This window comes from Ovis aries, chromosome 1, assembly GCF_016772045.2.
Source record: "Ovis aries strain OAR_USU_Benz2616 breed Rambouillet chromosome 1, ARS-UI_Ramb_v3.0, whole genome shotgun sequence".
NCBI classification, from domain to species: Eukaryota; Metazoa; Chordata; class Mammalia; order Artiodactyla; family Bovidae; genus Ovis; species Ovis aries.
Genome location: NC_056054.1, coordinates 117,168,292 through 117,185,009, shown reverse-complemented (window position 1 = coordinate 117,185,009; position 16,718 = coordinate 117,168,292). Strand labels below are relative to the sequence as shown.

At 47.9% G+C, this 16,718-nt stretch overlaps 1 protein-coding gene across 1 annotated transcript in view; it reads left to right on the top strand.

Annotated features, from left to right (window-relative positions):
* Positions 1-15,859, top strand: part of LMX1A (LIM homeobox transcription factor 1 alpha) — a 171,972-nt gene extending 156,113 nt beyond the window's left edge. Inside the window, exons 4-8 of the mRNA XM_042257217.1 lie at positions 4,026-4,198; positions 7,005-7,082; positions 8,874-8,943; positions 11,239-11,409; positions 13,691-15,859. Of these exons, the coding sequence (XP_042113151.1) occupies positions 4,026-4,198; positions 7,005-7,082; positions 8,874-8,943; positions 11,239-11,409; positions 13,691-13,851 (653 nt within the window). The 3' untranslated portion in view covers positions 13,852-15,859. The remainder of the gene's footprint in view (positions 1-4,025; positions 4,199-7,004; positions 7,083-8,873; positions 8,944-11,238; positions 11,410-13,690) is intronic.
* The last annotated feature ends 859 nt before the right edge of the window (positions 15,860-16,718 follow it).

Genomic DNA, 16,718 nt, shown 5'->3' with positions numbered 1-16,718 from the left:
TATGAGGGATCGCTCTGGCCTGCATCTGGGTGTGGGAGCCTCTGGTGAGGCAGAGGGGCCAGCCCTCCCTCTGCTCCCGCGACGTCTCTGCTGTTAGAAGGTTTTTCTTCATCTTCTGCTCTATGGTACTCCTGCTGGCCCAGTGAGAAATCTCCTGGCTCATTTAGAACTTTCCTTTCTCTTGGACAAATCGTTAAGTGTATATTTGAGGCACTGCAGACTTGCGTGGAGAAGTCGGCATCAGAGGCAGGCAGCCCTCCCCTGCTGGAGGAGGCGGCAGGAGCCTGTGTTAACATCCCAGGAGTGGCCTGGAAATTCCCCGAAAGAGTCAGAGGGCACTGTTGCGCTCATGTTCACCACCTGGCAGCGATGGTCTGCATTCCCCCTGGCAGCTGGGTCGCGACATCTGTCTGCATTTTTGGAGATGCCCAGAGGCACTCCATTCCTCCGTCTTCAGACTCTCTCTTGCTCAGATCTGCCAAGACACCTGAAATTTCACTGTGGTCAATGTTTGGTTGGAGGTATTTCCTGTTCCATGTCTGTACATTGCTGACTGTGCCAGAGGACACATCAAACTATGGCAGTCACTAACTCCTCAGTGTTGGGCAGTGCTTCCTGCTCCAGAGTCACAGCCTGAAAGCCTGGCACACAGGATATGTACGTTTTGACGGAGAACAGGTCAGGAGTGGTACAGGGCAGGGGTCAGCACACTATGGCATGCAGGCCAAGTCTGGCTGGGTGCCTGTTTGGGAAATAGTTTTATTGGCACCCAGCCACGCCTCTTCATCCCGTCTGTGCTGCATTCATGCTACACAGCAGAGCTGAGTGGTTGCAATAGAGACCATAAGACCTGCAAAGAATGAAATATTTTACTCCCTGGCCTTTGACCAAAAAAGTCTGCAGATGCCTGCTCTAGAGCATCTAATGTTTCTTGGAAGGCAAAATGGGGCCCCTTAGGAGACAGAGGAGAAAGACTGAACAGCAACAAGGAGGAATCAAAGGAAGAAAATGCGCCACAAAAATGACAGAGGCACTCTAGGCTCAGATCTTCATCTCATCCTCCCTCTCCTCCCACATCTGCCCGTCCTCCTTCTCCTCCTCCTCTGAAAACAAATGTTTTCATCTCTCCTCTCAGGGATGTAGAGAGAATGAGTGAGCAGCTGCTTGTGATGCCGCCCTAGCAGACGGTTCTTTTTGCCCTCCTCCTAGCTGTTCCATGATGGGATCTTGGGAAATGTGCACGTGCCTTAGCAGGGGTGAGTCCAGAGTACACAGACAGCAGGGGCCCCAGCCAACCACTGCTGGGGCTCTGAACAAACTTCACTCATCACATCTTCCTTCTGGAACCAGCCCTGATGCCCTCTCCCTCTCTTTTCCTCCTCACAAGCACTCGCACACTCACTTTCTATAAAACCAACTCAGTGCAAGCTAGGGTCATGTCTGCAAAGAGAGAGGAGTGAATGCTTGCACTTAAAACCATAACTCAGACTCCCATCAAGGTGCAACTGTTAAGAGAAAACGCGGATCTCAGATTAAGAACACATCCTTTGAAATGATGATGATGATTTACTACGTACCTATCATACCTAGACAGTGCTAAACCCTTTACATATATCATCTCATTTAATTCCAACAACACTGTCACCTTCTCCAATAAGAAAATTGAGTCTTGGGAATTTCTTGACAATCACACATCATCACCGACAAGGCCAGAATTGAAACCCGAGTTCCTATGGCTCTGGAGCCCATGCTTGTGGACACTGTACCATCATGCTCTTCTGAATGGTGTCAGCATCTATGAGCCATTATCATGGAACCTAGCATTATTTTAGATTTTGCATTTTCAGTAGTTGCATCATCCTAGTCATCAGTATGCATTTGTATCAAGCTATGTGACTGTAAAAGAACCAGACTGACTCTGTGAGACATTTGCAAATACCATTTTATGGACAAAACAGGTATAAGACATGTAGGTTCTGAAGGTGATACAACTACATTTTAAAATCAGTTCTGTGCTTTGGATTGCTCACTCATTTGTTCCAGACTCAGTAACCTTGTAGTCATCTGCCTTGCAGGAGAGCTGCCCAATGCTTGGCATGGGGTGTCAGCCACATTGCCTCAGAAGTAGTACCCAAAGCATCAACAGTATCAGAGGAGCATCTTTTGATCCCAAAGAATCCACTCAGAATTATTGGCTTCACAAAAGACTGAGTGTGGGGAGTCTCTGAGTAGCAGGATGTAGGGCCCAGCGAGGATGAATCTGCACCATCAATGGCCTCCTTTTTCCTACCTTTTCTCTCCTTGTATGATCTTCTTAGTTCCCCAAGGCTTTTAGTTCTTACATGGTTTTTTCTTCTTGCCATTCTGAAAACCTCCTTCTAGAAAGATCCTAAAACCCCTTACATCTGACTTAGATCAGCTTGCTGAATTCTCCCCTGGGAAAAGAAGCCAAAGAGTTGAAGAGGCCAGAGTGGCCAATCCTTGTCATGAAGATTCTTCTTTAATCTCACCTTCATCCATCTTTTAGGTTGTATCATTTGTACTCTCACAGGAAGTAAGGCAGAGAGGAAAAGATGTCCTTCCCATGACATCTAATAGAAGCCTGCTCTGTGCCTCCGTGTTAGCTGCTTTGGGTGTTCTTATCTCCAGGGCAGGCTCAGTGAAGGGCCTCCCTTACACAGGGTTGAACTTAAAATAAGAGGACAGAGCTGGATGGAGACCCAGGGCTGCCTGTGTCAGACTGTTCAGTTACATTGCAAGGGTCATGCCGTCGAGGAACTCAGAGGTTCATCTTCCTTCACGTTCAGACTGTATGTCTAAAAGTTCATAGAGGAAAGCTTCTTAGCCATTGTCTTTCAGATAAAAATAAGGGGTTTTTTTTTTGGCTCTAGCAGAGTCAAAAAGTAGGATTAAACTAAGTCTAAACTCAAACATGGTATGAAAAAAGCATCTTTGCAGAGGAGGTTGGGATGAAGTAGTAGGATGTGGAGCTCACACCCAGTGGGTCCCCTCATCCTAGATTTCTTGTAGTGGCCAGAAGGGGACCAGAATGAGGGGACTGGAGCCAAGGAAGCTCTTGGGACAAAGGTTTCTCCTGGAGGAAAGAGGGCAGCTGAGCTGTGTAAGGACCCAGAGAGAAATGAGGGTCTTACTAGGGTAATGTGAGCACAAAACTGCCTGTGGCTTAATGCCCAAAGTAGGAAGGAATCTCTCTCACAGGGGTGTTTTCTAGACCCTGGAAGCATCTTCTCAAAAGTGTGAAATCTGTGGGATGCAAAAGGTAGCCTGGGAATGAATGTCATATGTACTAGAGGCTTTATTTCCTTCAGGTTACTCCTTGTATTGATCACTGCTGATAAAGTTGAAATAAGCACATAGTTACTTTTACTAGAGAATTATTTATTTTATAGACAGGCAGTTTTGACTAATTGCCTTTTATCTGTCTCTGCACGTAGTTTTATGCTGGTCTTCTGCGGCCTTTTAAACAGTGTTGTTTTTTACCTCCTGGCAGTGGCTAGTATTTCAGTCATAGTATCTAGAAGTTATATATAACTTATCCAGGTCAAGAAAACTACACAAACTATTAGTACACTAATAACCAGTGCTTACTGGGCATTTAGTATATGCTTATCAGCCTTCTGAATGCCGTCTTGGTAACCTCATTTAATCCTCAGATAACCTCAGTGAAGTGTTCTCCTCTATCCCGATTTTACAGAGAAGGAAATTGATCCACAGAGAGTTACGTCACTTGCTCAAGGCCACACAGCTGGTAAATGTGGAGCTGGGACAACATCCTGGGAGGAAGTTCTGAGCTGTGATGGTGGACTTCCTGGTTCCTATCTCCAAGTTTCAGAAGTTTTCCCTTAGCCCCTTCCTGGGGGCTTTGGGATCAATACCACACAGGTTGTTTCATTCATATCTTAAGTCATCCTCAGAACGTGGACCTGAGTGTCTTATTATGGAATAACATACAACTCCAGGTAGCAGCCTTGAGGGACTCAACATATTACTTCTGCTTCTTTCAGGGAAAAGTGATGATGAGGAAAGTCTTTGCAAGTCAGCCCACGGGGCAGGGAAAGGAGCCTCTGAGGACAGCAAGGACCATAAGCGCCCCAAACGTCCCAGAACCATCTTGACAACCCAACAGAGGAGAGCATTCAAGGCCTCGTTTGAAGTATCCTCCAAGCCTTGCAGGAAGGTACAGAGGGGAAGAAGGGAAGAAAGGGGATAAGGCCCCTCTCCTCTGTGTGTAACCTGGACTCCTCTGGGGAGTCGACGGGCACCTGGGTGGGGGGCGGATCAGGGTGGGGAGTGCTGTTCAGACAGTCTGGGCGGGTGGCCTTGAGCCCCATTGGAGGCTCCAGGGATCCCTGTAGTTGTGGCGGGGGCAGTGGTAGAATCTCCTTTTGCTTTTCGGCATGGACCATTCCAACTGGATACGTCCTCTTACCTTTCATTTCATGGAGAGCAATGGGGAGAATAATAAGGAGTTCCATTTGGGGTATAGGTCAAGATGTTACAATAGAAGGAAAATACAGTGGGTTGTAGCATATGTTCTTTTTTTGGTCCGGTTCGTTCTGCTTAAGGTGGTGATTTTGGCATTCATCCATGTTGTCCACCCATTTTTGTTATTGCATGGTATTCCATAGGTATACCGTGGGCTGCTTGTCCCTTTACCTGTTGATGGGCATGTGGGTTGTTTCCAGTTTGGGGCTGTTACAGACAGGGCTGCTGTGAACAAATATGCAAAAAAAAAAAAAAAAAATACAGTGACTTAATAAGAGTTCATGTTGCTCTCACATCATAGTCCAGAGGTGAGCAACACAAGATTGGCCGAGAAACTCTTGTCTCATCACATGAGTCTAAGGGACTGCTCCAGATGTCACCGTTTTTTGCAGCTACCATGGTGGAAAAAGAGGGAGTAGGGCAGGGGGTGGGAGGCAAGCAGTTTCTTTTTAAAGGACATACACACCCTGGGATTTTTTTTGCATCACTCTCACTTGTTGGCTAGAATTTAATCCCGTGATTACAAATGGACCTGGGAAATGAGTCCACCTGGGTATCTATATAAATTCCTAAAACAGGAATTCAGTTGCTAAGAGGAAGAAAGAGAATTCATTTTGGAGAAAATTAGTAGTCTCTGTCACAAATAGCTGCATTTACTTATTAAGTACCCACCATTTATTGACTCTGCCATACCAGGTACTGTCTTTTATGCAAAAAAGATAAGAAAAGAAAGGTTCTTGAAATTGAATTGAAATTCATAGAAGAAAGACATTAAAAAATTTTTAGCATTGTTTTTCCTCCCTCCCTCTGTGTAGGAATCAGTTTTTGCTGCAGTAACAAAATCTTAGCAGCTCCAACAACATTTATTTCCTACTGCTAGGCTGTGGGTTGGCTGCTGGTTCAGGGTCAGGTCTGCCCCGCATGTCTGTCATTAAATGGTCCATACCACAGGAGCAGCAGCCACCTGGGGCACATGGGTCTCCTGACAATGGCAGAAGGCAAGAGGCTGAGTTCCACTGGGCATGCCCAGTGGATCTCCATGGAGATCACTCACTTCACATCCAGTAATAGTCCATGGGCCACAGCAAGTCATGTGGGTAAGTCCACTGTGAGTGCAGGGGAAGCACATACCCATCCAGGAGTGGGAAGGATGGTTATTTGCTGAACCATAATACATCCTCCCACCACTTCTGACTTTTGAAGTTTCAACTGCAGGATGCTTTCTTTCCCTGACCTCACTGCCGCCTAAGTTCCAGCAGAAAGGGCTGGTAGAAAGTGAGCCCCAAAGTAGGCCTGCACAAGGGCCTGTTCCCACCTCCCTTGGCGGTTTGCTTGTTCTGCATGAACTAGACCCCCAGCCTCTGTGTGGCCTGTGCCCACCGCCTGTCTCCTGGGCCAGTAGGGAGGAGCTGTGTGCTGGGACCCTGGGGAGAAAGCGCAAGGGCCAAGACAGAGGGGCAGCCTGGAGCCGGGAGAAGGGAGCGGCCGCTCGAGTCTGGGAAATCAGGCGAGGCTTTGTGGGACAGGTGGCTTCTGAGCCGGGCCTCTGAAGGGTGGATAGGGTTTCTGCAGGTGGCTGTGGGCCCCTGCGTACGCTGCTGTTTAGCAGAAGGATGTGCTTTAAAAATCTGTTCTAATCATCCTGTTTCTCCTAAGCTTGAGCCTGAGTGGCATGACAAAAGTAAACGCTTCCCGAGGCCTCCAGCTTGCTCTATTTTCTATGTTTACTCAAGGAGCTCCTAAGTCTGATTTCCTCAGAATCTAACCAAGAGGGGCCAGTGGGTCTCAGGGCCACTCTTGGGAGATCTGTGCCTCTTCCCTCTTCCCTTCTGGCCCATCCCTCGCCATGTGCCTGTACGGAGGACAGATGTTTAAACCCCTCTCTTCACAAGAGGGACCTCGATTGTCCTGTCTCTTTGTAGCCCCAGGCCATGTACCCACCTCAGCCTGGTCTGCCTTGTTCTGTCAGATACCAGGTGGCTCTTGTCTTATCTTTTTTGAGAGCTCGCTGTTCTGAGACACCCAAAGTGACCTAGAGCTATAAGGGACAAAACCAAACATTTAAGTCAGTGAATTAAGGTAGGAGAAGAGAGCAAGTGAGAACCATTTGCTTTTGCAAAGTGATTTTTCACCCCCAGTTCTCTTTAAGCAGGTTATGGCATATACTTGGCATACAGCCGAAACACAAAAATAGATTTTGCTAGTATCTAAGAACCACTTGAAGGCCCAGGTTCCAGAGGATGAGAAACCCAGGAATACTTCTTAAAATACAAACCTGAATGAATGCTGCTTCTTCCCCTCACTTACCTGGGGAAGCACTGTCTCTCCACTGAAGGGAAGCAACGCTCTGTATTTGGGATTTCGCTGAGCGTTGAATATTCCTCAGCTTCTGTGTAGGATGTGGCCTGTTGGGCTCCCTGTGCACTGCACAGGAAGTGTTCCGCCTTCTACTCTGACATGCCAATATTTCTATATTTCTAATGTTACATATTTTTAAGGTGAGGGAGACCCTGGCTGCAGAGACAGGGCTGAGCGTCCGTGTGGTTCAGGTGTGGTTCCAGAACCAGAGAGCTAAGGTAATCTGCTTCTTACTTCTGTCTCTGTATGGCCGGTTTCCTGAAATAATAGTAGAATGTTGTACTTGCCCACACATTTTCTAACTTCAATTCATTGGACAGACTAGTGCCCTCAATTCAGAAAGTCTATGATGGGCAGTCATTTCAGCCACAGCATACTTGCAGAAGGGCATCTGTTCTAGTGGGGTGCTGTTATTTTCCTTGTGATTATGACTGTCAGTCGTTTTCATGAAGCAATACCTTTCTGTGTCTTGGTAAAAGCAGATCCTTTAATTCCTATTCATTTAACCAGATGCCAGAGTTCCTCTGAAATTTCAGAGGGAAACCAATGTAGCACCCATATGATTGGTCTATATGGCACGTGGAATGGATGTCCTAACTCACCTTTCCTAGTGCCCCGCCTGTCCCTGTTAGATCATCATGTTGTCCTCTGGATCCTACCAAGGTGTGCATACGCCTGCCACGGTCTCTCATTTCTCGTAGACCTTTACTTATCTTTCTACCTGCACACATGCATGTGGTGGGCTTCCCAGGTGGCACAGTGGTAAAGAACCTGCCTGCCAATGCAGGAGATGCAGGAGACATGGATTTGATCCCTGGATTTGGGAAGATTCCCTGAAGGGAGAAATGGTGACCACTCCAGTACTCTTGCCCGGAAAACGCCATGGACAGAGGAGCCTGCTGGGCTACAGTCCAGGGTGTTGCAAAGGGCTGGATATGACTGAGCACACACACACACACACACACACACACACACACACACACACACGTTAGTGGCCCATTTCTCTAGACCTCTAATCTTTAGTGGGCGATGGATTCGTATCTCATTAGCTAATCGTGATTGGTTAAGATACCATTTCCCTAACTGAATTCCTCAGACCGGGCTTCTGGTGTGTAGTCCATGGTCTTTTCTATGAAAGAATTTCATAGTTCAGTAGGTTTGAGAGAACCTATAGCCTATGTATTCATAAGCAGGGAGCATATTTGAAGTTCTGAGAAATCTTGCAATAAAGAAGTTTTTTAAAAATCTATTGTTCCCTACACACACACACACACACACACACACACACTCAAAAAAAACCACCTGAAGGCCCAATTTCCAGAGGATGAGAAACCTAGGAACACTTCTTGAAATACATACCTAAATTTATGCTTATTTTTCTCTTCATTTACCTGGGGAATGAAGGTTTACCGAATGTTGCCCGCCACCACCCCCTCACACACACACACACAACAAGGATCTCATGGAACCCTAATGTTCCACAGAAGACACTTTGAGAAAGATTAGGTTGATGTGTTCCTTCTGGGAAGTTAGTGTGCTTTGGGAGACAAGCTCCTTACCTAAAGGCATGCATGTCCTGGTAGGAGTCTCTGCCACAAGGGCCAGTGGGTGGAATGGCCTCTTGGCTCATGCTGAATCACAGCTGTCAGCAGGCCCTTACTGCACATCTAAGCTGGCTTGCAGACTGCACATCCCTCACTTACACCTCACATTAAACTGTGACGCCATAAGCAGCAGGTTTTATTTGTTGAGAGGGCATCCCTGTTCCTGCTAAGAGCAGCTGCCCTGTGGCTTCCTAGCCAGCTGTCTTTCTATGGCTGTGGTGTAGAAATCCCTCAGCCACCATGCATCAGGCTCAAGGTGTGGTTCCTGAAACGTGGATTCTCTCCTGAGTAAAAGCTAGGGAAGGGGTCCCTCTGCTTTCCCCCTGAGCTGATTCTCCCCTGGCCTAGCTGTGAGAACCTGCTGCAGGCCCCCTGACTTCTAATCCTGAGTTCTCTCCTCCCCAGATGAAGAAGCTGGCCCGGCGGCAGCAGCAGCAGCAGCAAGATCAGCAGAACACCCAGAGGCTGAGTACCGGTAAGCTGGCACCTCCTCCTAGCCAGGCCTCTCCTGCCAGGGGTCTGCAACTGCCCTGCCCTTGGAATGACATCTCTGGGCTCCCTGAAGCCCAGTCCACACTCATTTGGGAGAAGGGACCTTCCAGGGAGGACCAAACCATGAGAACTGTGAGAGGGCAGAGGGCGCTAGCTGAGGCCCAGAACTGTGGATTGCAGGTGGCACTAACCAGTCCAAAGCCCCTGTGCCCAGACCCTGCTGTGGTATCCGGCCCTGTGTCGGGGCCTACCTGCAGAGTCAAAGATACGCTCTGTTTCTCGTCCAGCCTAGCCCTCCTTCTTCTAGGCAAATCAGTTTCATAGAAGACACCACAGTGACTTATAATCCCTTCCAAAATAATATGAAATAGTAAAAATAATGATAGTGGGAAAAAAAAACCCTCCTTTGTTGAGCACTTTTGCTCTCACTCATACTGACCTGACTCACAGCCACCAACCCCCAAGGTGAGCAGAGGAGTTATTAATATTTCCATCTTACAGATGCACAAACAGAGGCTCTGCAAGACGGACCACAGTCCTAGATAGGGGAAGGATGGAATTGGGCTGGAAACTGTCTCTCTAAGGCTCACTTGGTCATGCTGCCTTAGCTCTCCTTACCTCCGTGTACCTTCATGTGTTGTGGGTTTTTTTTTTTTTTTGGTTTAATAAAGTATATATATATTTTTATTATTTTTATTTATTTTATTTATTTATTTTTTTATTTTTTTATTTTTTTTAATTTTAAAATCTTTAATTCTTACATGCATTCCCAAACATGAACCCCCCTCCCACCTCCCTCCCCATAACATCTCTCTGGGTCATCCCCATGCACCAGCCCCAATAGAGGTGATGTGAGGACTGGGGACTGTGTGAAACGGGACAAGCTTGGGGCCTTTTAAGGAAGATAAAAGAAAAAAGCACAAATGACGACATTAAAACAGTATCATTCTTAAAGGGACATGGCTCCAGCCTCAGCTGCCCAGTAGACTCTCCCGAGTGGTCTGTTTGCGCCCTGTTCTTGCCCTTTAAGGCGCACTGCAACCAGCTGGTATTGGTGTAGATTCTGATCCTTGAGATTTTGGTGGGCCTGAAGAGTCTGCACTTTTAACAAATTCTTGTTCTGCCAGCCTGTGGACCACACATGGAAAGTGGCATCAGTTGTCTGGCCCCTAAACAGAGGGGCTGGCCCCTTACCTTCATGGACCTTGCCTTGCGCTTGATGTGGGGCTAGGCGCCATCAAAAATTTGATTTTTCCACTCAAGAGTTCTTTCTATTCCTTACCTTTGAGGCCAAATAGTATCTTAATGACAAGAGAGATGCTCTGGTAGAAAAATCAAGCAAGAGCATGGGCAGCTGGGCAGGGTGGAGCCAAGCTGGTCAGAAGACCTGAATCTGCCGCAGCTCTACGTACAGTGCTGTCTGGAGATCTGAGACCTGCCTTTCTGTCTCTCTGCACCTCGGGCTGGCGTCCCTAGGGTAGGGTAGTGCTGTCTGATAGTCCTGTCACACAGCTCTGTGGGCCTCAGAGAGGGTCACAGATCGGACAGGGCTTCAGGAGGAGCCACGCCAGTTGACTCCATACAGGCCAGCATGCTCAGAGGGAGGAAAACGCATCATGGCATTATGAGAACACAGACTCCTAGGGCTTGGAACTTTGAAGAATTCTAGGGGCAGCTCCTAGGGTGGACTTAAGGTGGAACTAGAGGCTGAGAGTTAATGCAGCCATGTTCAGAGAACCACAGCAGGATGTGGAAGGGGGAGCTGAGTCCTCCTTTTCTGATGGAATTGTGTACACAGCAGAGCAAGTTGCAGACCCAGAGCACACACACACCCCTCACGGAGTCTTCATATCAGCTCCACAAGGCCCCCTGGATCAATACGATGAACCCACTTGACTGATAGGATCCTAGTGGGGTAACACTGGAAGGATCTTTGGATGTGTATACTCCATTGGCTGCCAAGCCTGTGTCTTGCCTTTGTCTTAATGATATGGTTCAAGGAAGCTCTCCAAGTACAACACTCATCCCTCTTCTCTATCCTTCAGCATAGTCACTTCTGGCCCATGGTAGGGCACAAGCTGGGAACCACTGATGTCACCTCATCCCTTCCCTTCTGTAAATGAGGAAAGTAAAATGTCGCCGTGGCCACACAGCATGTACGGTCCCCAGCCAGTGGGGCATGTGAAGTTCAGAGCTTGTTCAGGGGCCCTGCCCCACCTTCAGCATGAGATACTGGGCTGCACGTGGAGAATTATTTATCCTCTTCTTTGTCTCACAGCTCAGACAAACGGTGGCGGGAGCGCTGGCATGGAAGGGATCATGAACCCCTACACGGCTCTGCCCACCCCACAGCAGCTCCTGGCCATCGAGCAGAGTGTCTACAGCTCAGATCCCTTCCGACAGGGGCTCACCCCACCCCAGATGCCTGGAGACCACATGCACCCCTATGGTAAGAGGGACTCAAGCCCCGCAGGGACCTCGCACAGCTTGCTTGCGTGAGTTTTTCATCCCCTCCCAGTTCCTCTCCCTAGGCAGTTCCTAGTTGCTCATTAAAGTTCCAAAGCAGAATAAGTGTCCCATAAAATGCTGCTAGAATCACATAACCTGTGGCTCCAGAAGTAAGACCGGTATGCATATCCATGAGTCATGTTTCCATTTATTCTCCTTTTTCAAAACTTTTTATTTGTTAGAAAAGGAGGTTGTGTTTTCACTGCAGACCTTTTCGTTAGGATTTAACTTCCCAAGTCTTCCGTTTCCTGCCAGATACCACACTTCCAGGAGTAGGAAATGGCAGCCTACTCCAGTATTCTTGTCTGGAGAATTCCATGAACAGAGGAGCCTGGCAGGCTACAGTCTCTGAGGTCGCAAAGAGTCAGACCTGACTGAGCAATTAAGCACGAACACCACACTTACCTTGCTGTGGCACACTGTCATGCCAGGTACCACACTCGTGCAGTGCATGGGACACACATGATTCCTGGGTCAAGAAGATCCCCTGGAGAAGGGAATGGCTACTCACTCCAGTATTCTTGCCTGGAGAATTTCATGAACAGAGGAGCCTGGTGAGCTTCAGTCCCTGGCGTCGCAGAGTCGGACAGGACTGAGCGACTAACACTATCACTTTTACCACACTTACAAGTTCATAAGCATTATCAGCAGTGATATAGTCAGAGGCCTTAATTATGCAAACTCTTACATAAGAAAGAATACATAGAAAAGCACGGAAAACAGAGGTTCTAATTGGACTCTCTTATTATGGACACTAGCAGGTATTCTCATGTAATTCCTAAAACATAAGCTGACTTGTGAAGTAAAGTCCCAGTCCCACCGCAGCCAAAATGGGGTTGCTTTAAAGGCAGGGTGTGGGGGCAGCTGAGATTGCCCCACTTTCCTGGCTTGCTTCTGAAGCCAGTGGACAGCAGCTGGGACCTGGATGCCCTGATGGAGTGGGCAGGCTCTAGTGTTGAAGGCTGAAGTTCAGTCTTAGAGTCAAATATAGGCCATTGGGTTTTTATACAGAGAAGGTATATGGCCTATGTAATGCATTTGCCTGTACTGTGAAATCAGTAACCCTGATAGCTAAAAATAAAGTTTTATTCAGTAAGCCTTCAAAATGTCAGTATCAGAGATACATGCCTCAGTGCACAGATTTTGTCAACTTCTTTTTTGCCTTCATTATAAAATTATCTATGTTGTTGAAACCAGCCCTATCTTTCCCTGTGATGCATTCAGCAAATATTTATTAAGATCCAGCCGCTTGCAGGGCCATCATCGACTGACCTCATTCACTCATACACACGTATGTGCGTGCTCAGTGACAGCCATCCTCTCTGCTTCCTGAGAAGACACGTCGACGCCTGTCTCCACTCCTCTGCTATGCAAAAACAGGACAAATAGCTCTTGTTTTTTTGCCAATTCATACATTTTCAGAGTCCTAGGGGTCTTGTTACGTAAATTAGTCCTGTGATGAATCCTTTAGTACAGTGAATAATTAAAGCCACATGACAAGTTTTATAAACAGCAGTTTTCCTCTCTCCCATTTACTTGAAGTGGAGGTGAAATGTCCACACCTCAAGGTTCTGGTCACAGTGGTCCCCCAGCTCTTCCTCAATTTGCCATACTAGTTTCATTGTCAAAGGTTATACTAGTTGAGTGCAGACACCTAACCTTCCTTTCCTTTGCAGTACAAATCTGGGGAAACAGCTGGCGCTTAGTATGTTTGTGCTGTTTGAAAGGACAAGTATTATCATCAGTGGATTCGTGAGCATCATTTACAGAGTCGATGTTTGTTTTCTTACCCTCCCTCCTACAAGAACCTTTTCTGTGGCCAGAGTCCTCTGGAAGCCCTGTGCCTGCCTCGGCAGCCTGCGGTGCTGGGTCTCGCCCACTCCCCACCGCCAGTGTCTAAACACGCGGATCATTTGCTTATGCTGCGCTCGGTTTAGCACTACCTTGTCAGATCCTAGTTCATATTATTTTCAGTTGTTACACGTTAGACATAGCCCTCTAAGGAGGTCTTTGGTGGGCAGGGATTCTGCCCCCTCCTGCTCTTCTATGTAGCTCTCCTGTCACCCCCAGCGCTCCCCATTCCCAGCAGCCGGTAGGAGGCTTTCCATAGTGGGGACGGGGTGGTGTTCTTAGACCTCGCCGGCCGAGGTCAGCTGAATGTCCCGGCACCGAGTGAGTCCCTCCTTCCGGACCTTCACGGCAGTGTTTCGTCTCCGTTTCAGGTGCTGAGCCCCTCTTCCACGAGCTGGATAGTGAGGACACCTCCCTCAGTAACCTGGGTGACTGTTTCCTAGCAACCTCAGAAGCCGGGCCCCTGCAGGCCAGAGTGGGAAACCCCATTGATCATCTGTACTCCATGCAGAATTCTTACTTCACCTCTTGAGTCCTCCCCTTGAATTCTGTGGCTCAGCTCCCGTTCTGGAACAACTGTGTTACGTGAGGGGTCGACTGGCTTTAGGATGGGGAGGCAGGGCAGAGGTGGGGTGGGTGGGAGTTTTGTTGGGGATGCTGTTGTATAATGATATGGTGTAGCTTGGCATTTCCAAAGACTGAATACAGTATGGATTGCATAGCTTAATGTTTCTAATAAGAGTCTTAGTGTTAGGTACGAAAATGTGTTTATCATTAAGGACAGGGACTTTTAATATAGGCATTTTCATGCAAACTAGATACTAGAGACCCCTAACAACTTCCCACCATTTTGGGGGGAAGCTCTTGTCGAGAGGTGCATATGTCTACCCATCCACACACCCACAGACAGACAAACGGATAGATAGATGTGTGCGTGAGTGTGTAACCTTTCCTACTTTATCATCAAAGTTTATTCCTAATTATAACACACCAACTGTACAGCAAAAAGTAACTTTATTTTCAGTGTGAACTATATTTAAGGAAATGCTTGATGCACTTAAGTTATAAAATGAGATAATTTACTTTTATAAACTTTATTTTGAGTTTGAAGAGACTTGTGGCCAGGGCAGAGAGCGCCGCTCCACCGAGGCCCGTAGCTTTGAGTGCTTGAGTTAATTCTGTTTTCAGAGAGTGTCGTTGAGGTCTGGAAAGCAATTACTCTGTGTGGCTGACAGTATTCACTGGTGGATTCTTGCTCTGTTTGAGGTGGAATCAATCACTGGGCTTGTGGGGGGACAGAACAATTCCTGATCATTAGGAAATTTAAAGCCTAGACTCTTTGGCTTTCTTTGAAATTTGGACATGTGACTGTTGGGAAGTCACACGACTAGGAAATTGACTAGGAAAGTCAATTCTGCTCTTGAACTTCACCATCTGCAAGTGTGGGATGAGGCTGATAGTATTTACCTACCTCACTGGGGACACTGAGGCTTAATTCAACCCCAGGACACATGAGCAGGGCTGAGACTAATATCTATACTTGCTTAAAATCCAGCCAACCAGCCACTTGGCAAAGGAGGGCCCTTGGCCCCACAGGGCAGGAGCCTGAGGGCGACTCTGCCTGCCATAGTACCCCCGGCCAGCCTGGGCTGCACGTTCTACATCAGGGCAGCCCAGGGGGACTAGAGGCTTTCGACGGGGAGGAGGCTGTGACTAATGGGTTGGACAGGTTATTATCATGTTTTAGACCAGAGGTTGCAGCCTGCAGGCCTGTATTTTACGGCCTGCCTCCTAAGAAGAGTTTTTCTATTTTTAAAGGGTTGTAAAAAAAAGGAGGGGGGAGAAGAATATGCAGCAGAATGTATGTGAGCTGGAAAGCCTGAGATAGGTACTATCTGTACTATCTGGCTCTTTTCATGAAAAGTTGGCTGACCCATGGTCCAGATGCTCTTTCTGCTAACAGCCTCTTGGAGCTCATAGAGGCAGAGGAGGTCCTGGCGGAAACCCAGGGCTCCTCCTCCTGGCTCGCTTTCGTGTTGCTGAGCACAGAAGACCCAGCTGCCATTGTACGCAGGGACAGTTCCACGCCCTGTCCACCAGTTGTGGTGCTAAGATGGGACCCTTCTGTGTTAGGAGGCCTCCTGAGAAACCACAAGTTGATGGGGAAGACAGAGGACTCCTCCGAGAGGGGCCGGGACAGGCTTGGCCTCCCTCCTAGGGATGTCACCAGTCATCAGAGCTTTGGTCACGGCTACTTGTCCCCATCACTGTCTGCAAGGCCAGAGGGAACACAGCTCCCTATGATAGAGTCACTGTTGTGTGATTTTTGTGCTCTTTTTTATAATTTATGCAAACCACCGAGAAACCTAAACCAGTCTGCTGAGTGAAAATCATGCAGACGCTCTATGACTACACAGGCGTCCATGGTGAAGATCAGGTAGAGAAAAGCAGTAGATACTGTGTGAGTGAAGATGAGTAGAGATCCTTATTCCGCTCCTTAATGGCATACCAAGATCAAATTAAAAACCTCTTACAAATGAGCTGGTGTTTATTTAGGGGCGGGGTGGTTGGCAGGGGACTGGGGGACCTGGATGTTTTGTCCGCAGTGGCTGAAGCTGCCCATGCAGGGGAAACCTGACCAAACGATGACAGCAAAACAGAAGGGGAAAGCAGCTCTCACCTTCCTGCCGAGATGGACTCAGAGACCTCAGTCCCTACAGACGCCTCTCCAGGAGGAGGTGCTGGGAACATTCCATCCTCCCAGAAAGTTCAGTCAAGGCAGGGCAGCCTGTGACATGCATTTGCTTGGATATCAGAGCAGAGTCATGGGCAGAAGAAAGATTTCTCATGTAGGACTGCAGGCAGGTGCCTTGCCAGGATCAGGGTCAGAACAACAGACAGTGTGGCTCCCCTGATAGATTCTCCCCAAACCCTCAACAATTTAAAATATGATATATGAATGGGCAAAGATTATGCTTATGGAGTAAAGAAGTCACGAAATAGTATGGCTGGAAGAGCATAAGACATACTCAGAGGAGAGGTGGCATTGTTTTGAATATTATATCTACCCACTGCAGTATTCTTGGGCGTCCCTTGTGGCTCAGCTGGTAAAGAATCTGCCTGCAATGCAGGAGACCTGGGTTCGATCCCTGGGTTGGGAAGATCCCCTGGAGAAGGGAAAGTCTACCCACCCCAGTATTCTGGCCTGGAGAATTCCATGGACTGTATAGTCCATGGGGTCACGAAGAGTTGGACATGACTGAGAGACTTTCACCCCCTGCAGTTGTTCAGACTCTTCCACCCCCCACCCTGGCTCATGCACCCACTGTTAGAAGATGGCTCTGGTTCTCACTGAGGGTCTAGAAGGAGAAATTGGTGGGCAGATGGTGTCCACCAGGA